This window comes from Mustela nigripes, chromosome 5, assembly GCF_022355385.1.
Source record: "Mustela nigripes isolate SB6536 chromosome 5, MUSNIG.SB6536, whole genome shotgun sequence".
NCBI classification, from domain to species: Eukaryota; Metazoa; Chordata; class Mammalia; order Carnivora; family Mustelidae; genus Mustela; species Mustela nigripes.
The window spans coordinates 52025758-52052707 of record NC_081561.1 but is presented as its reverse complement, the minus strand read 5'-3'; the positions used below and the strand labels follow the sequence as shown (position 1 = coordinate 52052707).

General features: G+C 41.3%; 1 protein-coding gene across 12 annotated transcripts in view; it reads right to left on the bottom strand.

Annotated features, from left to right (window-relative positions):
- The window catches only part of PKHD1 (PKHD1 ciliary IPT domain containing fibrocystin/polyductin), a 478342-nt gene that overhangs the window by 367510 nt on the left and 83882 nt on the right, over positions 1–26950 (bottom strand). For all 12 annotated transcript variants that reach the window (XM_059400266.1, XM_059400267.1, XM_059400265.1 and 9 more), the window contains 2 exons: positions 25244–25463; positions 18293–18443 (listed from right to left, as the gene is read on the bottom strand). In XM_059400266.1, coding sequence (XP_059256249.1) covers positions 18293–18443; positions 25244–25463 — 371 coding nt within the window. The remainder of the gene's footprint in view (positions 1–18292; positions 18444–25243; positions 25464–26950) is intronic.

Sequence of the window (26950 nt, the reverse complement as noted above, 5' to 3'; positions counted from 1 at the left end):
TGGCTGGTAGAATCCTGCTCTACCAGTCCGGGGTTGCTACAGGCAGCTTAATAAACATGGCATCTGCCCCGTGACAATTGTCATAACATCCGACCAGGGTGCAGAAGGCAGAGCTAAAGGTTAACAAAACCACCGCTCAGGTGGCAGGGAGGTGAATGGGAAAAATATTGGAAACCGTAGTCTGAACGGGGAAAAAAGGCCTCTTGCCAGATCCGCAGTTCTTCCCGCCTGGCCAGAGTTCCTGGGAGCTGAGCAGGCAGCCCGCTGCCTCCTGCAATCAGCGTGTTTCACACATCTCATCAGTGTCACCACTCCTGACATCTCATTATGCACCAGAGGTGGAAGTGGACAGGTAGGGAACACCCGAACTTTTCCTTTTCTTATTATTTCTGCGGCGCACCATGAAGCTGGGAGTTAATTAAGTCCTGTGGGACCGGCAATCAGTGTCTTTTTTGCTAGGTTAAATTACATTATATACAGATGCAAAAGAGAGAAGAAGAAGAAAAATAATCCCTCAGCTCTTTCGTGGTTAATAGAGTACGTTAGAAATAGGACGGTTCCAAACTGGAAGCTGAAGTTGATAGGGCCGTAGCATATAGGCTTGCTAATGAAGTCACGTGGCAAATCCACCGGGGATCTTCTCCGTCAGAAGATCTCAAAGCACTTTAAAAGACACTTTAAAAGAACTTTTTGCCTCAACTATGAGACAAAGTTGATTGGGGGACGATGGTAAGTCCTACATTATAGGTAGGAAAATTCACTCAACCAGAGTAGAAGAGACTAATTCCTTTGGATCTGTAAAATCCTAGAAACCTGTGGTTAACCCACAATCAGAGAACATGACAATGAGACTTTTCCCTTACAATGATGGAATTTGAAATTCCCACAGGGAGCCAAAAGGGGTTGCACGGAAAAAAATAGCTAAAATCCTCATGACCAAAGAAGTCTGGGGAAGGTGAATTCGACATTGTAAAACTGCATCCCTTTCTGCAGGACTCCCCACGCCTCTAACATGTCACTGAGCGTCACGACTCCCAGAGTAGAGTGGTGTCTGCAGTGTTTCCCTTACTTACTTGACCAAGACCTTTTTCTCCAATGGGACGTTCTTCGTGGCTGATTGTCCATGGAACTCACATTGGAAAATGCTGATTCCATCCCATTCCTCATTACAGATGAGGAAACTGAGTTTTTCCTTAGGACTTGCCTATAATTTCACAGGTACATATTACCCATATGTGGAAGGCAGAACCTGACCAGAGACTCTCAGACCACTATAGCATTCTCTGTAACTTACCAAGAATCTGGAATACCGAGGAGTATCCCTAAGCTTCCTCTCATTCCATACGTCATTCAGCATTTCTCTGTTCTTCCTTCAGAATACCCATCCTCAACCCTCTCAGCTGCAGCCTTAAGACACCTCATTTCCTTACACCCTCGCCTCAGGACTGACCTTTGTCTAACTGCATCTGAGCCCCAAGAGAACAACAATTACCCATGTTGGAACTAACCTGGCATCAGGCCACACTTGAGCCAGACCAGCATTCTGACTCTGATATGAGCTCTAAGGGATATTTTATGAGACAAATTGGTGGCTATGAAATTTATAAAGCCTCAAATAGCTCTACTGTTCCTCCTGGAGGGAATCCACACTCCTTAGCTCTACATCAAGACCATTCATGTTTCCCAACCTTTGTTTCCAGTCACTCCCTTTCCCATTACTTTCTTCCAAACCTTACATTCCAGTCAAATATAATTACTTCTATATAAACCCTGTGTTCCCACTTCTGGGACTCTGTAATAGTTGTGTTTTCACTAGTATACACCTTTGCTCCTTATCTCCTCTTAATCCTTGTAAAACCCTCATAAACGTCAGCCTGGATATAATGCCACACCTTCCAGGGAATTTCTAGGTGATGATTTTTCCATCCAGATGATCTCTTGGCCTTCACAGTACAACACAAACACCTTTATTATCACGTTCATGACACTTAGCTCATAGTCCAGTTATTGGGGTCTTATACCTCTCCCATCAAACAGTACCCCACAAGGTAGGGGTTGTATCTTACTCATCTGCAGAGTTAACACAACCCTTCCAAAGTTGAACACAAAATTTCTTCCAAGCCCTTCATCGTTCCACAGTCTCCTGTCATGTCTCACAGTAACCCATACAGGGACTAATATAATAATTCAACTGGAACCTTGGGAGTGAGCTGTCGACACCATGTGAATAGGATTAAAGGTCAATAATTTCATTTTCTTGGTGCAGGAGTAGCTTGCCCTCCCTGCCGATCATATTCTTCCATTCATCCAATGTCTGAGTAGAATCTTCAGGTAGTGTCCTTCAAACTCATATTAATCAGTGCCAGGCAGGAACAGAAAAAAATATATGGGCTTCTGCTTGGCTGTGCATACTATCCCCCCTTGGGAAAGGAAAGATGTTGAACGGCAGTGCTGTTAGACGACTGGTACTGGAGCTGTGAGCCCAGGAGTCATGGTCCTTGCTTTGACATTCATTCATGGAGGAGCTTTAGTCAGTTGCCTCTATCAACTTCTCTCCACATAAATAGATATTTGTCGTAAAGGGACAGCGAGAGCTTTAGTTAATCAGTATTTGTAAAGTGTCTGGGAGGACCCGTTATGAGAAACAAACACTATAACAGACCATTTCTTTCCCTAGATGGCTCTTTTCTCTATTTTTAGAGGAGGGCTGTCTCACATAGGACTGAATGATGAGCCACCCCCTTTGGGAGCTGGTACATCATAAAAATAATTACTGTCATTTTGGATCAGGAAGGTTGCACATCAGCAAAATCATAACTGATTTTGAGCTCCTGCATGCTACTGAAGGTATATGTGTTTTATGTGCTCATTATGCTTTTTTTTTGTTTGCTTATTTGTTTGTTTGTTGAAAACAGACACTTTATTGAATTCTAAGGGAAATTTACTGACTTTATGTGTCCTTCTCAATTAGCCAATTTTAATAGGTAGCACTTGCCAAATATTTTTTATTTGAGATCAATTAATTAACATAGAGCGTATTAGTTTCAGAGGTAGAGCTCAGTAACTCATCAATTGCAGAGAATACCCAGGGCTCATTCTATCACATGCCCTCCTTAATGCCCATCACCTAGGTCCTCTACTCTCCCACCTACCTCCCCTCCAGCAACCCTCAGTTTGTTTCCTAGACTTAAGAATCTCTTAGGGTTCTTCTCCCTCTCTGAATTTATCTTATTTTATTTTTCCCTCCGTTCCCCTATGTTCATCTGTTTTGTTTCTTAAACTCCACATAGGAGTGAAATCATATGATATTCATATTTCTCTGGCTGACTTATTTCGCTTAGCCTAATACCCTCTAGAGCCAATTCTTTTATATGGAAGTGCTTTGTTTTCACACCTGTCAAAATGCCATTCAATGGCAAAGCATTAAGTTATCAAAAAAGATCAGTGAGGAGGACCAGAGAAAGAGGCCTTAGTTTAAAGCCAGTAAGAGAAAAGTGAGGCCATTGTAGGCAAGCATTGGCTGATCCTCCCAATTTCCATTCTCTAGCTTCCCTTCATCAACAACCCCAAGATTTTCCTTCCAGACATCACTGCTGTCATATTCTTACCGAGGTGTTGGGGTGGGATTAGGTCTATTTTAAGGTCCACAGTGGATACTGATTCGCCAAAAACCACCACCAAATTCTATCTCCCTGTGCAAAAGGCAGTGTGGTCAAGTAACTCAATTGGGACCAATGAGTCATGAAGAGACATTTGGTGGCATGTTCTAGGAAAGCAGCTTCCTCCTTCTCAGACTGTACCCATAAAAGACCCTTTCATTCCCATGCATTGTGAAGACAGATGAGAGCAAGTAGGCTTGGGAGTTGCTGGGCACCAAGGAGCATCTTGTAGGCACAGAGAAGGCAGCCTTAGGTTGAGTCTGACTCTCTGGTAGGGAGGACCATCCCATTAGTGGGCATTAGGCTGATGGATCAAGCCATACATGATTTCGGAGATTTCCCATTCTGTGAGCCATTCTGGGAGTTTCTTTATCATTTAAGTCCATTTGAGTTGTGTTACTTCCCTTTGTGATTGAAGTCCTTAATTCAAATTTTCTTTTAAAAAAGTAAAATTTAAAGATACAAATAAAACAACATGAGCTTTGGAGCCAGAAAGACTCTGAATAGCCAAAGAAATGTTGAAAAAGAAAACCAAAGCTGGAGGCATCACAATTCTAGACTTGAAGCTGTATTACAAAACTGTAGTCAAGAGAGTATGGTACTGGCACAAAAACAAACACATAGATCAATGGAACAAAATAGAGAACCCAGAAATGGACACTCAACTCTATGGTCAACTAATCTTCGAAAATGCGAGAAAGGAATCCAGTGGGAAAAGGACAATCTCTTAAGCAAATGGTTTTGAGAAAATTAGACAGCCACATGCAGAAGAATGAAACTGGACCACCTTCTTAGACCATACACAAAATAAATTCAAAATGGATGAAAAACCTAAATGTAAGACAGGAATCCATCAAAACACAGGCAGCAACCTCTGTGACCTCAGCCGCAGCAACTTCTTGCTTGACACATCTCCAGAGGCAAAGGAAACAAAAGCAAAAATGAACTACTGGGACTTCATCAGGATAAAAAGCTTTTGCACAGCAAAGGAAACAATCATCAAAATTAAAAGGCAACCTAGAATGGGAGCAGATATTCACAAATGATGATTCAGATAAACGGTCAGCATCCAAAATCTATAAAGAACTTATCAAATTCAACACCCCCCCAAAAAAAAAACAAAAAAAATCCAGTCAAGATATGGGCAGAAGACATGAACAGACATTTCTCCAAAGAAAACATACAGAAGGATAGCAGACACATGAAAAAATGTTCAACTTGGCATCAGAGAAATACAAGTCAAAACCACGATGAGATACCACCTCATACCAGTCAGAATGGCTAAAATTACCAACTCAGGAAATAACAGATGTTGGCAAGGATGAAGAGAAAAGGGAACCCTCCTACTCTATTGGTGGGAATGCAAGCTGGTGCAGCCACTCTGGAAAATGGAATGGAGGCTCCTCAAAAAGTTAAAAATAGAACTACCCTATGACCCAGCAATTGCACTACTGGGCATTTATCCAAAGGAAACAAACATAGTGATTTAATGGGGTAGGTGCACCCCAATGTTTATAGAAGCAATGTCCACAATAGCCAAAATATGGAAAAGAGCCCAGATAACCATCGACAGATAAATCGCTAAAGATGTGGTACACATATACAGCCAAACTCCCCAAGTTTGCAAAAACATTATCCAAGAAAGTGATTCATTTCCCAACATGAGAAAATCCCATGGATCTTCAGAGAATAGGAACCATGAGTGAGGATGGAAGCACACCACCAGTGAAAGGGAAGAAAAATGGAAAACAAGAATATAGAAAGAAGCTGGTTTTATCCCTCTAAATCCTGTCAGTCCATCATACCTGTCATCTCATAGTCAGCTTGTCACACCTGCCACTAACATGAACCAGGTATGATTCCATGTGGTCAGAAAGAATTAAAGACACTTTGTGGAGGACAGTGGTTAAGTCACAAGGCTAAGGAAAAAAGACATTGTGATTAGTCAGCATCTAGGGCTGGCTGAATTATATGCAGTAACAAATGGTCTCCAATCCCACTGGACACAAAACAATAAATGTTTATTTCATGCTCAATGTCTGCTATAAATGTTGGCAACTCTCCAGGGTAAAACAACTGTCCTCTATACCTTGTCCAGCCCGTGCTCTGAGCCATTTGGTCATAATGGCAAAGGAAAAGAGAGGGCTGGAAAGTCAAGCTCTAGAAATGGAATGCCTCCACCCACATTCTAAGCAACTTATATGGCCCCTCAGACCTTAAAAGGGTGGGAAAGTGCAAAGTTTCCTTGTGCTCAAAATAGTTGAGAACTGGATATTAGAGATGGCTATCACAGAGGAGACTAAATGCAGAACTGTGCTATATTCTCTTGATTAAAACAGAGAGACAGTTCTGGAAAATCACTTAAATATCCATTAATCGTAGGAGGTTCCTAGCACTTAACTGGAAGTAAGGAAATACTTAATACTGATTCCTTCTTAATTATATCTGCATCTCCCATCAAAAAGAGAACCTGAAGAAATCAGGACAGTGATTATCATATCCTAGAAAGGCCAGAAGTTTCTTTGGCAAATCAACAGAATTAAGACATGCCTTTCCTAGTTTTTCATTTTTGATGGTTTTTAATGTATAAGCTCCTTATGAGCAACTTATTCCTTCATTAAATGGCTGCACCTACACAATTCCTTCCTTCCTCCTTTGGAAAGAACACATTTCCCTCATTTTAGTAAAGCTGAGGTGATCTCCTGGTGTACATTTTATGGAAAAGCTTCCCTCATGTACATATTCTTCCCTTGACTTGCATTTATGATGGTTCCATAGAGAAGGGGAGCCAGAGAAAGAACTTGGACAATTGTTGGCATCAGATACTTCACCATGCCCCAACAGTAGCCTGCTGGCAGCTAACTTCAGCCAAGAACAAAGGGCCAAGAGAGATCTTAACTGCTCTGCCAGGGGCCAAAGCAATCCATGAAGACAGCAGGACAGCAGTAACTGAAGGAAATATTTAGTGAAGTAGGGCATATGTCCGCTCCAATGATCTGCCCAATGACATTAGTTCAATCCTCTCAAAGATGAAATGAACCAGTAGGAAAAGAAGCAGAAAATCCAGATTTATGCAGGAAAACCTATGCCTGAGACAACCATTTCATAGACCCCAAACAAATGAACATCAATCAACTCCTACAAATGACAATGCTATAAAGAAGATCTCCAGCTCCATAACAGTTTTTATCAAAAAGCAGATCAGTATGCTCTTAATTCTACCCAACACCCCTGCTGATCTCCTTCTGGCCCCCTTCTCTCCACCTCTAAAGCCAGCCCCTGAGAGATGGGAGTTCCTTCTCTCTGAGCCAAAGGTTCAGTTGTTGAAGTCAGTTTCTATGACACATTCAATGTTTGAACAACCACATTCTCCCTCATCCAAAATGAGACGTCCTTTCTATCATTTTCACCCAAATTTCATCACCCTCAGAGTTCTAGCTCATACTGTAGCTAGCTAGACAAGGCTCTCCACATGCCTCTCCTAAAGACATGCATTTTAGAGACTGTACTGTGTGGCTCTTCAAAGAAGGAGCAGACCTCACAGACATGACAGTGACAGCAACAACCTTGAAAAAGAACTTAAATGAGCAAAAAAAAAGATTTGGGGGGGGGGGGGCAAACAAGATTTCTATGAAGACATCACTGAGCAGAAAGGCCCAGTTTTCCAAATTAACTGAGTTGACAGTTGTATTTCAAGACTGGAATGATTATTTGCTGTTTCAAATAGAAATGCTATATATATTAGACTCAAAACTGATGACCTTTCACAGCTTTTAGCAAAATGTTTTAAAAAATGTTTACCATGCCTAGTAAGAAGCCATATATCCAAACACTTGTGAAACTCAGATTGTTACTTCCATCAACACAAACATCACTACATCGTTTACCACACCACACCACACACACACACATGCCCCTAATCTATATCTAATTTCTGAAATCCATTCAACTGCTATCTGAAACCCTTCATACCTGGGAAGGAAGCCTATTGATAGTTGGGTGCTCTCTTTCTTCCTCATTGGGTTCAGGAAGATGGTGATTCACTACAAGTCTTCAGGAAATGAACTAATAAACCTCTGAAAAAGCAAGCTTTTCTCTCAGATGAAGGATTCAGGATACTGATAACATAACATATTCATATATCACAGTTCTCATACTTCATTGCTAAGGGCTTCCATATAATTCACCTGGGCCACAGATAGGGAAACTAAAACACAAGACTAGAAAACTAAGTTGTCCCTGGTCACCAATGTGTTGGCAAACCAACTTGAACATTTCTGGTTCTTCATTCACCAAGCCCCAATACCCCTGTAGAATCTGAAGAACCCTAATACAGGGCCATCCTACCACCCAAAACAATTTCTTAGCACCTATGCCTATCTGCAGGCTAGCTAAAGACTCATATTTGGAAAGTCTCAGAAGAAATCTGATCACCACATTCCCATAATCAGACCCAAAATGAGCCCATGTATTTTTGCACGAATATTAGTTTCCCTGAGAAAATTCCTCACAGTATTTATTTAGACCAGAACGGTTTCCATTTACGAAGCTGTACTTCAGAAGGAAATAATCATGTCATGTCCCAATGGGACTGCCCTCTGCCTGTCATTAATAGAGTCATTTTCACAGGGCTAATAAAGCTCACTGTTTTCCAATGAGAACAGAAACTATTATTTTAAGATAAAAGTTAAGAACAAATTTACCTAAGATGATTCAAACTCCTATAAGGTAGTGTAATAATTACTCAGTGATATTATAATACCTAAGAATGATAAGAACATTTTTTGGCCAAAATATGATAGAGTCTTTGAAACCATAACCTCATTTGTTGTTAAAATACCTTGCTGGGAAAGGAAAGACAGATGTCATGAACTCATTTAATACAAAGAGTCCTTGAGAAACAGAGAGGGACAATTAATTTGTTCAGATGAATTTAAGCCTGCATTCAGGCTAAACATTGCCTGAATTCCTTCTTCTTAAAGAAAAAGCAAAAGAAAGAAGCCTTCAAAACCTTGGGCTCAAAAAAAGTGGCCAGGCCTCTTTTTCACAGCCAGTTCTGGTTATGACAACACCACAATAAACAATGCCACAAATTATAACAGCTTCCCCCAATTCATCACAGTTTGCAAAACACCTTGCAGAGGTGGTAATATCCAGCACATTACAGTGGCCTCCTATGAGCGAGATGTTGCACTCAGTGCTCTACACATATGAGGTAGAACTTAACAGACTGAAATTAAGAAAGTTTGTTCAATGTTATATAATAGTAAGTTGAAGGCTCAGCCTCAAGCCCAGTTTTTATTCAGAGCTCAAGATCATCTTGAATTCTTCATTTCCTATTACTATCCTTTTATATGAATTGCCTTCCTCTCTCCACTACTAACCTTAATCAGGTAATACTAACCTTAATCAACTGAAAGGTTAAGTGACTTGCACACAATCCAAATCAGACAGGACCTCTCGAGAACAAAAGCCAGGTCACAGGAATCCTGTTCATCATGTATCTGTCTCTGCCATCTGCCTAATCATCCTAAGGAGGGAAATTCTCTTTCAGATATGAAACCACCTGCCTTCTCAACTCACACCATGAGCCCCCAACCACCCTCACGACAGGTAACTGGTTTACCTTATGGGCCTCACTTCACAAAGATACTACAGGCACAAGGGATTCCATAAATTTCCTCCACATCAGAGAAAAATGGTTGAGTTCCTACATCTTCGATCTCTGGCCTAACAACCAGCTCAACCCTGCTTTCAGTAGGGCCTCCCTTCACAGCCACACAAATCTGATGACACACAAGGAATAAAAAGAATAAGAAGAAAAGAGAAGTAAAAGAGGGAAGGGAAAGGGAGAGAGATAACAGGAGGCCAAGGAAGAGAGGGGAAGGAAAAAAGTAAGAGAAGAAAAGAAAAAATAGGGAAGAAAAATCAAAAGGAGAGGAGAGAAGAAGAAACAACAGCAGAAAAGTATTTTTGTGTTTCAGTACTAGGAGGAAAACAACCAATTAGGGAATGGAAAGTCATTTCAAATTACCCTCTATCTAGCTACACACATTATTTTTAAAATGTAAAGTCTGGCACATTGCTCTATGACACCAATCTGCTAGGAGAATCCCCTTCAACAAAAATTAAAGATCAAATTAAGCAATGTGACTTTGCTTTTTAAATAAAAATCCTGTGTAGGAGTGCCTGGGTGGCTCTGTGGGTTAAAGCCTCTGACTTCGACTCAGGTCATGATCGCAGGATTCTGGGATCAAGCCCTGCATCAGGCTCTCTGCTCAGCCGGGAACCTGCTTCCCTTCCTCTCTCTATGTGCCTCTCTGCCTACTTGTGATCTCTGTCTATCAAATAAATAAATAAAATCTTTTAAAAATAATAATAATAATAATAATAATCCAGTGCAAACATATACCTTCATTAATCTATCCATCAAAGAGGAATTCAATACGGATCCCACTCTCAGAGAATTTAGTGTCTAGATGGGAGAGAAGATATTTTAATAAATATACATAATTTAAATAATTTAAAAAGATAAATTCCTGATACAGTACTATGGGATTCCCAAGAGAAAAACCCTTCAATTTTAAGGAAAAAACAATCTTCCTGAGGGAAACGTGCACTAAAGGGCCCAGGTAAATTTAAAAATATAGGTATTTCCCGAAAGATGGTGGTGATTTGGCCATTTGACATCAGGTTTGTGTGGGAGCTATTCTGTGGTCGCTAGATGAATGGATACTGTGAGAACCCTGTGGAGTCCTGGTCTTGTCAAGTTGAGTAACACACTTGAAGACCATAGCTTTAATCCAAGCACCTTTAACTGAAAAAACCATCCCTAGTACTAGTGATGGTAATAGTCTGGGCGCAAGGAAGGTGCTGGCCAGCCATAATACTCATCTACATCCTTCTTTTCTCTTCCTGCGTGTCACTACCTCCTGCCTGCATTTCCTTGGCACTCCCTAACCCTCCAAAATCTGGGTTTTCTTCCCACCACACCGTCCTATAGCCTCAAATGTTACTAAGGATCTCCTGGTTATTTTATTTTGGGTACACCTCATCATACTGACCTTTAGTCATTCCTTTCTCCTGGGTTTCATAATGCTGTGGCAAGAGCTTTCAAACATACATTTAGCAACAGAACCCTTCTTTCAAATGAGATCATAATGCGCCAATCAATTATCAGAGCTTTCCGATAAGACTTGAAATCAGGCAGTGTTAAATCCTCAAAATTTGTTCTTTGTCGAGGAAGTTTTGGCTATTTATTGTGTTTCCATAAAATGTTTAAATCAGCTAGAAATTTCTACCAAAGAAAAAACAAGAAAGAAAAAAAGAAAGGAAGGAAGGAAGAAAGCAAGCTGTTGGGATGTTACTAGAATCGAACTGACTCTTAATATTAATTTAGAGTATAGAACTTACAGAAGAACTAACATCTTAACATTACTGAGAACTCCAATAATGGATCTCACTCATTATGTTTCCTCTGGTTTGGATCCATTAATCTTCTTATATTTATGGGTTTGTAACTTTCAACAAAGTTGGAAAATTGGGAGTCATTATTTCATTAAACATCTTTCTATCCCTCCTACTTCTACCTCCTTTTCCATAGCAGCTCCCTACATAAGCAGCCCTGAACTTCAATCTTGGACTGCTCCTGCCAGTGAAACTACTTCCCTCTTCTCTCTGCTTGGGTTCTATTTCCCAGAGCACGGTGTCTGGAGTTGTGCTCCCAGACAGAAAACCACTCTCCTGCTGTGTTCCCCTTCTCTCAAGGATCAGAGCCTTGTGCTGACCATCATCTGATACATTTTGACTAGTTATGTAGTTGCGTATGGCAAGCGGTGGTTTAAAACTCCTTATTCTCTCAGGGCCAAAACCAGAATCCCACCTATTCACATATAAGAGCAAGGCACGAAAAACCTAAGTGGATGATCTGTGAAGGCAGGACTTCATGACGCTTCCAATGTCAAAATCTGTGGATCTTTACTGTGAATCTCTCCAAAGAAGGACCTTTGTCTCCTTTCTAGAAGGAGAACTTGGGTTGCAGGATTCTGACCTGGGCAGAGAAAAGCATTTAACAGGATCCGAGGAGGTTGACCTCTCTCTAAACAGCGGGTAAACTTCCCATTCATCTGCCAAATTTCAATCCCAGTTTCCATCTTCCTCTCCCTGTGAGATATTAATGCCTCACTAATATCTTACTAATTCAATTTGCCCACAAATTTTGCCTCTTCATCCTGGATGGAGGGGTAGGAAGAGGTGTCTGGTTGGCTGAAGCAGGAGCAGTGTCCTAGGGATCTAGACAGTCTTTATAGGGGATTTCAAAGAAACTCCCACACATATATCTTTGAGCACCGTGCCTCAGACCTATTTCCTGGTACTTACATTTCTCTAAACCTAAAGCTTCTTTAAGGTTCTTTGGGGCCAAACTGTCTTGTTTTTTATCTAAATTTCCCTTTGCAGGAACTTACAAAGTTTTGACTCACCTCCACCCAACCCCACCAAACCATTTGCGCCTCTCTTACTTTTCATCTTCATATAATGCTTCTGTTATACATGTCTTCTCATTTTATCAAAAAAGAGATTTATGCCTCTGATTCTTGTTCTCCTTTTATTATACCTACATGAAACAGGTCCCCGACTCTGGTTAAGAATCCGTTCTTAGCTATACTGAGTTTCACAGCCACGTTTTCAACAATGTTTCAACAATATTCTATGTTTTTTGCTGTTTGGGGGGCTACTGGTTCATTACTGGTTCCTGTGCCCCATATCATCTCCATTCCTGGATTCCCTTTGCAATTTGCTAGAGTATGTCATTTTTCAGAGTGCACACAAAGGTGATAAACATTCTGAATTTTGTATAGCGTGTATATCTTCACTTTGTTCTTACTCCAAATAGTATGTGAATGCATATAGGATCTAGGTCTAAAATCATTTCCCAGATAACTTTAACAGAGCTGTTTTCAGACTTCTTTTTCGACTGATATGGCAGATCAGATGTTCAGAGAAACCTCTTCCAGTTATCACAACTGAAATTGCTAGGTAAAACATCTGGATGAGTCAAGAGAATTTAAAGGAATTCCTTGGAGGCAGAAATGGAAAGGATGTTGTGCTCCTGCCCCTCCCCTCGCCTTCCCAAGAGTTTCAGAGCTGCCTGGGTTTAACTGAGTTTAACAGTGGTGCTAACATCCACAGTAGACCAAACCTAACTCCTGCTCCCAAACAAATCATTCTTCTTTGTTTTATGAGCTACTCTTAAGACTTCACCTTGAGAGCCACAGGTCCAACCACTTCCTGTACAAAGGGAAAGAGGGAGGAAGGAGGGGGAAAGAGGGCAGAAGAGGAAAAAGGGAGGGAGAGAAGGAGTAAAAGAGAGAGAGAGAGGAAGTGTCATCCCAACAATTTCTTCAACCAACCTCTTCGCTAATTACCCTGCCTCAATGTCTGCCCTGACTCAAGCTTGGAATTTCTCCCAGAGCGCCAAAGAAGAGTATGGCTGTGTTCTACCAGTTCTCTCTCTGACCTCACTTTGCTTTGTGTCTACTCTGCTGTGATTTCTCTACCCATCCAACCCAATTTGTCCTTCAGAAACAAGGTTCCTCAGACCTACATATAGTCTTACAGCACCTTACTATGTCTTCCAGCATCCTTTCAGATTCCTCATTCTAATATATTTCCTCATTTCAGTGTATGACAGTGATACACAGTAGGCATAACCAATGTCTTCTGAAGAAAAGAAAAATGTACCTGAGCTAAAATGAAAAGAAGACCATGGTTATTCCTTCATTTATAAATCTACTCATCCATTCCATAATTGTTAATGAGATCTGCTGTGTGCTAGACATACTTCTAAGCATTTGGAAACAGCAGAGGCAAAACAAACTTCCTCTGTATTCAAGAGCTTATATAAAGAGTTCCATTAGATTTTTTAAAAAATACAAGTTGAAAGGGGGTGGGATTATGGACATTGGGGAGGGTATGTGCTTTGGTGAGTGCTGTGAAGTGTGTAAACCTGGTGATTCACAGACCTGTACCCCTGGGGATAAAAATATATGTTTATAAAAAGTAAAAAATTAAATTAAAAAAAATACAAGTTGAAGAACAATGTAAATAACACAAAAATATCTTTGTGTGCAAATGTATGTGTGTGTACCTGTGGGGTGTGTGTGTATGTGTGTGTGTTTTCTTTCAGATGCAATCTTCAGAGGACAGGATTCAAGAAGCAACATGTGACTCGGCTTCTTCTAACTATCCTTATTTGCATTTCTATATTATTCATTAGTACAGCTGACCCAGTCTCTGTTCTAGCTACTTGGGATATACCAGTGAACAGATCAGGTAAACATTTCTGCCTTCTTGGAGATCATATTCTAGCAAGAAAAGCCAGACACTAAATAATAAACATAATAAATTCTTAAGTTATGTAGTACACTGGAAGGTGGTAAGGACTACGGGAAAAAAGAACAGAGTAAGGAAAATTACAAGCACGATCTATGGTGTGAGCAGCCCTGGGTTGCAGTATTAAATAGGATCGTAACTGTTGACTTCAATGGGGAAGTTACTCCTCGGCAAAAAGCTAAAAGTGAAAGGTGGTAACTTTAAAAAAAAAAAAAAAAAAGGAGGAGGAGGAAGAGTATTCAAGCAAAAGGAACAGTAAATGCAAAGGTTTTGGTGTGGAAGCAAGCCTGGCATCATCCAGGAACAGCAAGGAGCCAATGGCTTGGGACAGAGCAGACAATGGTGACAAAAATCAGTGATGAAAGCAGAGAGAAATTGGAGGAAGGAGTTGGTGCAAAGAATGGCCCATTAGGTAAAGATCAGGACTTGGTTTTTAACTGAGAAGAATTCAGGAGCCACAGGAAAGTTTTTGAGAAGAATGAAGTCATCTGACTATTTTGAAATGATCATTAGGGCCCCATTAATATAAACTGAAGGGAGGCAAGGGTGAAAGCCAGGGGCCCATTTGGGCGAGGCTTACAATGCTCAGCAAAACATGATAGTGATGATGATAGCTTACTTGCTACAAAGGCACAGCCAACATAATTTCCTGACAGATTTGATAGAGAATTTGGAGGATCAAGGATAGCTCCATGGCCTGAGCGACTGAGAAGACAGAGCTGCCACCAGCTCGGTCTGGGATGGTCGGGGACGGGGGAGTAGCAGGGACAAGCAGCAGCAATTAGGAGTTCAATTTAGAATCTGCTAGACTTGAGGTGCCACTCCCATATCCAAGTGAAGATATCAGTAGGCCTTAGGGTTCGGGAGTCAAAAGTTCAGAAAAGCTCTGGGTTGGAGATTACAATTTGGGAGTCATAAGCACATATATATACATTTCAAAAATTTGCAAAGATCATTTTGGAAAGTCATCATGTCATTTTTCTACTTTCCCCATTTCATTTTCCATAACTTTGAACACTTTGACTTATACAAGTTGGCAAGTGTGAATTACTGTGCGTGTTCATCCTCTCCATTCCCTCCATCACTTCCTTAGTTCAGTTGTCTCTATCCCGCCTTCCCTGGATTCTCCAAGGCACCCCACACCCAGCAACCAGATCAATGTGACTAAAGCACACCGGTGATCCTGCGGAGCCTCCTTGAAGGTGACCCGTCACCTGATGAATTCAAGGGCCAAACCCTTAACCTGTCACTCCATCCCAGCCTACCTTCCCACACCGACAACTCCTTCATCCCCTTCACACACATTATATTCTTTTCGCTATTCCCATGGGCTCTTGCCTCAGTGACTTGTACATAGTGGTCCCTCCACCAGAAACACCTTCCCTCTGCAATACTGAACACCTAAACCCTGGCCACTCTTGAAGGCAAGACACAAATGTCACCTACTTCAGCAGACCTAGACAGCTGCCCCATCAGGAAATAATCTTTCCCACCTCTGATCCCACACTTGATGGTAGGGGAAGAGCATAGCATGAGCAACATTTTCCAAAGTGAGAACAGCTGGACAGATACAAGCCTCAATTCTGAAAATAAAGTGTTCCATGAACAAACAAGTTTGGATAATACTCCACACAAAAACCGTCTCTTGGAAAGTCACATAATGTCTTACATGTGGAATGCTCTCAAATATCCTTTGGTTAAAATATAAATTATATATAATATCCATACACACACACACATACACACACACACACAAACACACATATATAAAAGTTTGTTCAGCCCAGCTTTCACAAATGTATTTGACTCTTATATCACAAAATACTTATTAACAGTCTATGCAACGTGTGTTCCAAGGTTCTCACCTAGTACTTAGACCTGGAGACCTGAATTCTAGTCCTGGATGACCACCTGTCAGCACTGGTTTTCCCCAGCTCCAAGTCTAGATAAGGCAACTGTATATGCCAACACAAGTGACACGTCATCCCCCCACACCTGAGCAGGGAGACCAGACATCCCAACTTCTCTAAGGGCAACCAGACATCACAGGACTGGAGCCTCCTAGACTCTGGCACTAGCCTAGAAGATTTTGACAGACATGGCTTCTGGTGTCCAAAGACGGAATGGCTTACTTCCCCCATAGTGACTGATGGCCACACAGGCTGCTAGGATACCCAATTACTAGGTGTGTTACCGTTGTCATGTCACCTCTTTTTAAGGACCTCAGTTAATGGAGCTCTTGAATGAAGGGGCTTGTCTGGAGGTGCGCAACCTTCCCACCAGCTGCGATGAGTTGACTCTATGTGTCCTTCCTCAAACCTTGCCTACTTCCTATGGCCTCTCTTCCCATGTTACTCTTTCTAGTCTCCTTCAGAGTGTGGCAGAGAACCTTGAACATGGCTACAGCTCAATAAATACATGCAGTATAGATATTTAAAGAAGACTATGGCATTTAAGCCTCTGGGGGAAAAAATTCAAAATTATTCTTTGAGACAATGAGAAATTAAATGAAATCTAAGAAATAAAATGATCTGGTCAAAGCAGCACAAGCCATGGTGAAATCAAGCCGTATCACTTTTTAGCTCTACTACTTGCAAACTAGCGCTCCCAGTAATGACTAACAGTGGACGTTCACTCAGCGGGTGGAGCCTTTTCAGTGGCTCCTCTTAGGTGGGTACTAGTATTATCCCTGCTTGACAGATGAGAATACGGAAGCACAGAGGTGTTAAGTAACTTGTCTGAAGTCCACCAGGTAGCTAGTGATATGTCCAAGTCCCCACAGTCTAGCTCCAAAGCCCACCCTTCAGCACCGAGCAACCTAATCTGCCTCCCCCTCCTTTTCAGTGACATCGCTCCCACGGGCGACCCAACAACTCACATCGTTGCCCAGGCAGAAACTGGGGCTCAGGAAGGTGGAGAGACTGTGTGGTGTCCCAGAGCTCTCATTCCACAGTACAAACTGATACACAAATAGCTCCGCAGACCTGTGGCCCCGTGATAAACATCTGAGACGTCGCTGGGAGCCAACTGCAGGAAAGGAGCACGGGAGTGACGTGGAGTCTAGGATCTGAGGACTGGAGTCCCAGAGATGATAAAATGAGCAATGAACGGAAAGGGAAAGGTCTATTCGGGGGACACAAGGAGGCCAGAAGTGACAGGCTGCTGCAGACTTCCCGGAAGGGAAGGGGAAGGGGTGTGAGGAGCCTGGGAAAGTGAGGACAAGGGAGGCCCTGGGGCCAAGGTGGGGGGAAAGCTAAGGAAAGACAGAAAAGCTATGTTATTTGTAATTACATACATTTTTGACACTAGTCGGAAATTATTTAAAAAAGAAAGAAATGCGTACAGACCCAGGAAGTATAGTTTGGATTGCGCAGTTTGGACTGAATGAAGCAGCATTCGCTGGAGAATCCCGTGTAGTGTGTGGCATGTAATCGGCGCTCCATAAATGTTTGTTCCAAATAAACAAGACAAAAAGAGGAAAACTGCGAATTGCTTTCATAATAAAAAAGGCACCTAAGGGAGTAGGTGCTCGATAAATATTTTTTTTATCTGTGTATCACGAGAAGCCCAGAGAGTTGTAAAAGATTATCTGATATAGTTCCAAAGAGCCCTCAGCCTCTGATTCTGATTCTCGAAAATTCCCTGGGGAGGCTGTGGAATCTCTCATGGGGGACTGTGAAGAGCACTTTCTTTGGGGAGCCACTGGGAGGAGTGGTTTAGATGATATCAAAACGGATGAATTAAGGTAGTGCTTTGCCGTTCTGATTTCCACATAATCCCCTGAAAAGCCGAAGCTTCCACTGGGCTCGCCGAAGAACCGATGAGCCGGGTGGACCAGCAGACATCACCACCCCACCGACTGAGGACGGCTGAGTGATTTGGAGACCTTCCAGAAGGGCCTGGTTAAATTGAGGGCCATTTATTTCACGAAGAAACAAACCAGGGAAAGCCGCTTTCAAACATGCACGCAGAGAGCAGGACAAAATGCTGAAGAGATTATCTGCTCAGAATTTGCTTTAAGAGAGCCCGGGCAGCACTCATTTGTTTTTGAGAAAATACATGATTAACCATAGTTAACTATGAATTCAGATGTTGTGCATTAGACCAGCTTCTCAAACTTTGAGAGCATTTAATATTATATATCGCTGCCATTTGGACTAAATTGTTTTTTTTAATGTACACAATATTACAAATTTAATTTGAGCTGTTTGAATCAGTCTGTAAAAAAGATTTGATTATACCTGAGTGTTCTGGCCCCGGCTCTTCCGTATCTCAGTAATCTTGGCGGTAATTGGCTGATTAGGCGTCTCACACTCCATCTTTGCCTCAGTTTCCATGGCAATGTTACAGGAGCTATTATAGATGAGAACTTCATCTCTTTCCACTTTAGGGCTGAAACGAGAGGGGAGGTTAAATGGGGTGTCATCAATCTTAATGAAATGCAATTATTTTTACTCTTATTAATCATTGCAAGCCATTAGCTTGTGGCAACTACAGGCCACCATTTGTCAAATTTTGCAAATTTCTGTAATTTTGTTTCCATTCTTTTATTGTTTATTTGTTTTCCTTTTATCTGCACACCCTGCAATGAAAATGCACATGGTAAATATCTTTCACTGAGCCCTTTCTCTCTTCCGCATCTATTAGGAACATTAGCAAAAGCTTCTCCAAAGCGCAACTTAACAAGCAATGTGCACACAATGCTTCCAGTTCCAAAAATGGAAGCAAATGTTGGGCAGAGGTGGTTTTTCCTTTCTTTTTTTTTTTTCTTTTCTTTTTTTCTTCTTTCCCCCTTCCCTCTTTCTATTCTTACTCACACTTAGTGTTGGGGGAGTGAATTGCCTGAATTCCCCCGGGGGGCAGATGGAGAAATTGGAAAACCCACACAACTGGCTAACTGGTCCCTAATTCCAACTGTGAAAAAATGAGCTCATTTAGGCTTTCAATTCCCTCTCCTCAGCTGATGGCAATGAGGCTCTGTTGCTAGCAGTGGAACATTAACTTAGTAAATTAATTAAACTTACTTAACAGCCCAGACTAAGGAGATTCGATATATGTGCGTTACACTTGCAGCCACTTGCTTTAAAAGTCCTCTTGCTTTAAGGAGAGAAGCCAGACCGGATTTAAAATGAAAAACAGCAGTGCAGCATTACAGAAAGTCTAAAAATATGCTATCGAGAGGAGGTGAAAGTGTGGCTGTTGCAGGCTATGGTCCCCAACAGGTGGGAGTGATATTTATTCAACAATAATGCTGGCTTTAGGCATTGTCGCAACTAACTCAGAGATTATTAGTAACAAGAAAGCATGACATCTCATACTTTTCAACAGTTTCATCCACGTGATCTCATTTGGCCCAGTAAAGTAGATAGAGGCATAAAAAATGTAACGCAAAGGGATCAGAAGGTTTGCATAAAGCCAAATGCAAAAGTAGGTCAGCTCTGAGATTAGAACCCAGGTGTCCTGTCTCCTGGAGCAGGGCTCTCAAGTTTTTGAGATGCTGTTTGAACATCAGCACAAAGAAGGCAGATCCCAGGGGAAGACCAGCAAGGGCCATGGAAAGGACAGAGGTCACTGCTTGAGAAACTATAAATCATGTCGAACTAGAACATCTCTTCTCAAATCAGTGTCAAAATGGTTTCTCCCTCAATTTGCTAGAAACACCAAGAAGGAGAACTACCACATCTACTTAGTCTTCTCTTCACAGTAAAATATTCCCAGCATCGTAGCCCCTAAGTCGGGTCTCCCATACCCACTGTGCTTTGGACCTGTTAGAGATTGTCCATAATTGAACATCACGCAGCCCAGAACTAAACACACATAGCTTGAGCTGGGTCCTGGAGCCGTGGTCTCCTCTTATCTGAGTCCTACTTCCCATGATATCTAACACTGTGCTTGGCTTGTAGCCCCGCGTCAAAAGTAAGATGGCTGTAAACTCAGAGTCTCGGAGCCACAATGACTAAGGACTTGGCCTTATTCTTCTTGATTAGTTCTTCTTGATTTTCTGAGAAGCATTAGTACGCAAATATTAGACTCGGAACAGACCAGCTAGATTTAGATCCCCAAGCAGATATTTGCTTTCTATAGGACATTAGAAGGATTCAGTTTCCACACTTATAAAATGGAGTTATAATCATCAGGTACCTATTTTACATAGGCATTGTGGGGTGGGGTGAAATGAAGCCTACAAAGTGATTTGCAAGGAATTTGGCACACAGCAGGTGCCGATAAAGGCAGAGTCTTGTTACAGTTTTTGTGGTAGTAATGTTGGCAGTATTATTGTTGAAATGTAACTGTGGGAATTACATGTCATCTCACTGATATGGACCCATTGCTCAAACGCATTTTGAACCTGGAGCTTGCAACTACAAATCAGTTTAGCTGAGCCATGATCCAGGGGGCAGACAGAGCCATGGGAAAATACAAAGTTCAGTCCTGAAGTGTTACTCATACTCAGAGTTTCAGAAAAGAAAAGCAAAGTAGCTTAGCTTGTAAATTAAAATGTAATGGAATATTTAGATAAATATGGAAACACAATTGAATGGAATGCAAAGTCCACATGGATTTTTCAAATAAAACACCTGACTTCAAAGCCACTTGAAGCTTGCAGCAGACCACTTTGGGCTTTGCAACTAGAACCTTCCTTTTGCTGTTAGGGGTGGGGATGGGAGTTGTTAGAAGAGTTTGAGAGGCTCTCTCTATGTATTTCCACCAGAAATCACTTATAATTATATCAAGAAGGAAATAAAGTTAGTTTACCCCACCACCACATTCCTTATGAATTGGTACCCAGATAAACTACTGATGGTCCTTGAGTTGCAATGGTCTGACTTATGATCTTTTGACTTGATGATAGTGTAAAAGTAACAAGCACTTAGTAAAAACCATACTTCCACTTTTGAATTTGGATCTTTTCCTGGACTAGGGATATAAGGTACCATCCTCTCTCATGACTCTGGGCAGCTGCGGCTCCCGGGCAGCCACACCATCATGAAAATAAACAACCAATATGCCCATCGCCATTGTGTCCCCATACAAGCATTCTGCTTTTCATGTTCAGGACAGTAGCCAAGAAAGTACATGAGATATTCAACACGGTAGTATAAAATAGGCTTCGTGTTAGATGATTTTGCCCACCTGCAGGCTCCTGTAATGGTTCTGAGCACGTTTAAGGGAGGTGAGGCTAAGTTAGGATGTTTGGTACGTGAAGTGTATTAAATGCATTTCCAACTTATGGTATTCTCCACCTATAATGGGTTTACCAGGTCATAACCCCATTGAAAGTCAAGGGAGCTCGGCACTTCTATTTCTGAAAGCCCACAAACCATATAATTAATAATTCATTGTAGAATTTTTGTCAGGGATAACACAAGCTTAGGTGTCTAAATTTCTAGAATTCCCTTTATCCCTTCTTAGGCAAGTGAGGGAGTATTAGGCCATCTCCTCTACCTGTTGTGTGCCCTCTCTCACGTTCACTACCAGCAATGAACGATCCTCAATCCTACAAGCAGATATTTTGTACTCAGTATATAAATGACTTGGGATATAGACTTGAACTCAAGGAAAGGAGTGACCAACTTCTCTACAACCTTTTCTGGTCTTGAATTTCTACCCTGCTGATGAGCCTTCTTCTACTCTCTCTAGGCTCTTCGTCAGCAAAGACTAGAGGAAAGTGGGTTAAGTCACCCAGCAATCCTCTCATTTTGCCAGTGGCAATGCACTGTCCACACTAACCATGTTCTTCTTGCTCTGAAAGAGTTAAAACCACTTGTTAACTTAGATTTTTTTACAAGCTTTAGATCATTTTTCCCTGGTAATCTCACTAGAGGTTATTTTTCATTAAAAACCCATCATCAAACTTAGCAGAGACACCAGGATATCAAAAATAGACTAAAATTTATTAAATTTCAGTGCTTCCTAATAGCTACTATTCCATGTTTTCTTCCACAATAATCCCATATATTAAGTATAAATGTAAATATATGTGTTCATATAGACACATATAAATGTAAATAATATAGTTGTGCCTGAACACACATGCACATAAATATTTATTTTGAGGGAATGTGGTAAACATTTTTGGTTCAAATGGCCAGCAAAGAGACTTCTAACACCTAAGTCTCCTAAGTCCTAATCTGTGGCTCTTCCAGTTGGTCTGTAAGCAAGTAGTCATGTGCACACTCTTTAGGACAGTCATCAAGAACACTTGGAGTGTTTATGTTTCCCTCACTTAGCCTGAAATTTCTTCTGGTGGTTCTGGAATCTCATTGAACCACACACCTCAGCCCAGGCTCTCATCCCTGTTGCTGAAGGCACATCATTGTGCCAAGTACACTGTCAGCCAGGGGACTGGGTTCCAGTCCTGACAATGCCAAGGCTGGACTGTGTGACTCTGGAAAGATACTTAATGTGTTCTTCAAATAGAATCTAAACTCCTTACTAGAGCCTCCAAGACCTTAAATAACTCCTGGAGCTCCTGTGAAGAACTTTCCTTCCCTCCTACTCTACTCCTGTCTTTCTGGTCGTTGACAGTTCATAAAATGTGATGGGGCCTTTGCACTGCTGCCCCCACTGCCCGACCATCCATGGTGACTGCTGCTTCTCCTTGGCTCAGCAAAAGACTCCAGAGAAGTCTTCCCTGAGCACATTGTATACGGTAGTCCCCCATGATTTTCTATCCTGTTATAGCCCCTATCACATGTGATCTTGCTTATTGCACAGCTCCCTCCTCTACCCTTAAAGGCAGGGATTTTGCCATCTTGTTCCTCACTGAGTTACAACTCCTCACACAGTATCTACAACACAATGGACAGTTGATAAACTCTGGATAGATGGATGGGTAGATGGACTGATGGACGGACAGATGAATGGGTGGCGGATGGATGGATGGATGGATAGATGGATGAACTGGGCATGTTTTTGCCACATATACACACATCTGCCTTTGCCAAATGACATCAGATCCATAGAGGTAGTGGCTGACAAGGGGATAGGATAAAGCATTTAATGAAAATGGGTTCCTTGCAAAGCTAATGGCAAGTAGTTCTCCAGGTTCACAAGGATAATCTTAAGAGGAACCAATCAAGCCATTTGGCATATAATTCCCCCTGTTTAATTATAGTGTGTTTTCTGGTTATTAAATTAGCACATGTTCACTGAAAAAAAAATACATAAAAACTCAACAAAAAATTATAAGTAACACTCCAGTCACCTAGGGTAGGCGCTCAACATTTAAGAATACATCCTTCTAGTCTTTTTTCTGATCACCTACTATATGTGTATAGAAACCTATGTACTATACGGGGATGTCTGGGTGGTTCAGTCGGTTAAGTGTCTGCCTTTGGCACAGGTCATGATCCCAGGGTCCTGGGATCAAGCCCCACATCAAGCTCCCTGCTCAGCAGGCACCCTGCTTCTCCCTCTGCCTCCACTCTCCTTGCTTGTGCATTCGCTCTCTCTCTCTCTCTCTCTCCGACAAATAAATAAATAAAATCTTTTTTAAAAGATTAAATTGATACACTATTTTATGACATGTTCCTTTCACTTCCCAACATTTTGTAAGCATTTCCCTCTTCAGTTAAATATTCTTTGTCATGATCTTTAAAGGTTTCCTAGGATATTAGTATTTAGATTCGTCTTTCATTATTAAACACTTCATTTCAAATTTTTTGTCATTATACCTAAAACTTCAAAAAATGTAGCTTTTCACAAATATTACATCTTTCTAACTGCCTTCTTAAAATCCTAAAAGTGAAATACTAGAACACAGGGAATGGGGAATTTTATGAGTGCATACTGCCAAATGATATCATTACGAAGGGAAGGACATCATTTTTAACAATCCCTTCACAAGGTCAGAAGCTCTTCCGTCAGTGACTTCCTGAGTGGAGAAGAACACGGAAGAACTTCAAAGAGGAGCTGTGGGGATTTCGTGAAAAGTCTTCAAATTCAGCGGAGCTAGGATCTAACGTGTGCTTCTTGGTATCCAGCATTCGTGAGTTCTGAAATCCAGTCCTGCCTGAGTGCAAACTCCAGGACACCATTCTCTGTATGACCTAAACAAGGTTCTTCATGCTTTCTAGAAAGCAACCAGCCAAGGAGGCCCCTCCTTTCCTCTGACAAAACATAAACCTCTCTCCCATGAGGATGATGAATTTGTCCTAAAACACAGGCTGTCTTGAAAAAGTACTGGTTATCTCTCTCATTCTGGGTAATGAGTCTTGTTTAGTTTTAATTTTGAATGGGAAGCTACGCCTTTATTAAAAAAACAGGTGTGGGGACGCCTGGGTGGCTCAGTGGGTTAAGCCGCTGCCTTCAGCTCGGGTCATGATCCCAGGGTCCTGGGATGGAGTCCCGCATGGGCTCCTTGATCGGCAGGGAGCCAGCTTCTCTCTCTGCCTCTGCCTGCTTGTATGCGTGCTCTCTCTCTCTCTCTCTCCTTCTGCCTGACAAATAAACAAATGAAATATTTAAAAAAAAAAAAAAAACAGGTGTGATCACTCTATCTCCATAAGAAAGAAGAGAGCAGGGCAACATTCAGCACTGAAATACCACAGTCCATGGGAAAAGAACTGCTGTTTGAAATGAAGGCTGCCCTGAGTCATCTATAGGATCGCAGGTTTTCCTTAAATGTGTTTAGAAAAGGGGGTTTTACCTGGAAAGTGGCAGTATTGATTTCGTTCGTTTGTTTTTTAAATTCAAAAAATCTTCACAAGCTTATGGCTTCTAAATCCTAGATCTACCGTAATTCTGCCTGCACATCCCCCCTTCTTTTGAATAAACATTGTGCAATCTGCTGGATTTCTCTATGACTTTTTTTCATATTTGTGAATCTGTTTGGAAAGAAAAGAAAAAGGAAAAAGGAAAAGAGCCTTCTGTTTTTCATAATGTCTAATCTTTTTCCCCATTGGCATTCACCAGATGTTGCTTTGGACCAGAAGATAAATATTAAAATCTAAGCAAGAACAAAGCGAGCTGTTTACTGGGCAGATTTTTCAGATGTTCTCTCAAACACTTGAAAAGACAGGAGATGCTTTGATATGCAGGCTGGCTGGAATCCACAATGGAATGGTCCCTATAACAAGAGTGGTAGGCCCTGGGGGCCATGTCCACCCAGCCTGCAGTTCCTGATGGTTCCATCTGTCCACTGACCATGGATGTGTGCAGAAAGTCAGGGAGGGAGGGGACAGGGTTACCTGAGGAAGAGGCCTGAGAACCATGGGAAGGCTGACTCTGTCCAATGATCTGGTGCAAAGAGGCACTGGGGACTTTCTTCACAAATGTAGAGGTAGGGCCATGACTGGGACAATGTCTCTGTCCCCACAGCGAATGTCAAATCACACTGCACATAGCTGCTGCTGGAGGCTTCGCAGCTCTCCTCCGCATGCTTCAGGCCACACAGGAAAGCCAAGGACACTGCGGGAAATACTCACTATTAGGTTAGGCAGCAACCACAGAAAGAACTAAAGGCCTCACACGGTTACATAAATGCACTTCATGTGTGGTCCCTTGACCACAAGGAAAATAAAGTTATCAGTTGACTTTTCTTAAACATGCATGATGTACACAAAACACACAGAAGAATATAAGTAACATTTCTATAAAATATGAATATCATAATAAGAAAAACTCATATGACTCTACAAGCCAACATAAGCTCTAAAACTACTGTGATGCTCTCAAATCTTTGTCTCTTCGTCAAGCCCATCATCTTCCTCCTCATCTTCAGAAACAATCCCTTACACTATTTAAATCACTTTTTCACATGGGTTTGTATTCCTAAATGACAGAATGTTGAGTTTCACTTCATTTTGAATTTTATGCAATAGAATACATGTCAATTTTTGGACCCACTTTTTTCCACTCAGATTACAGTTCCAAGATTTATCAAGGACCATATTATCACATAAAACTTGGGAATACCTTTTCACTGCTGTTCAATACTGCATTGTGTAAAATTACTACAGTTTGTCTATTCTCTTACCAATGGACTTTGGCTATTTCCCAGTTTTTGCTACTACAAACACATACTAAATTTCCTCTAGGGTATATGCCTTAAAGAAAATTACTTGTTCATAGGGTAGCTACCAGTTCAACTTTACAAGATAGTGCCATTTTGGTTCCAAAGTGCTTGTGCCATTTTACTATAGTCTACCAACTATGGTCATGAGTTTCCATTATTCCACATAACTGTCAGCACTTGGGATTATCAGACTGTTAATTTTGACAAGTTCGGTACAAATACAATGGCATCCCTTTGCAAGCTCAACTTGAATTTGCATTATTACTTCTTAGGTCAAACAGCTTCTTATATGTCAGAACTCATATTTCCTCATTGGTGAAATTCCTCTTCCTGTCATTTGCCCTTTTTTTACACTGGAATTTTTGTCTTTTTCTTAATGATTTGTGCTCTTTATATATTTTGGGTACTAATCCTAGAAGGTTATATGGTTGCTCATACCGTCTCAGGTTCTTTTCTTGATGGGATCTCTTGATTAACAGAAGTCCTTGATTTTTACATCATTTTGACAATTAACATTTTATGAAGAAGAAAAGCAATTATTGAAATCATGATCTTGAGACTACTTCTTTCTCAGTCAAGAGACACAATGTGAAAAGCATCAACAAGACAGACTGGCAATTACCTTTAAGAGGCAGATAAACAAGTCTCTACATGAGATGGTTTAGGAGCTGCTCTGTTTGAAAACTTTAATAAAGTACAAAAGAAAAAGAAAGAAAAATCCCTCCAGCTTTCTACCTACACAGCTAACCTGTCAATACAGGTTTGCAACAATACTACTAAGGACTGTGGGCTTGAACCCAGGCTGCTCTACCTATATCCCAGCACTGCGTGCAACAAGGGGCACATGAGACAAACACATGTGAGAAGGTTTACAGTTGTT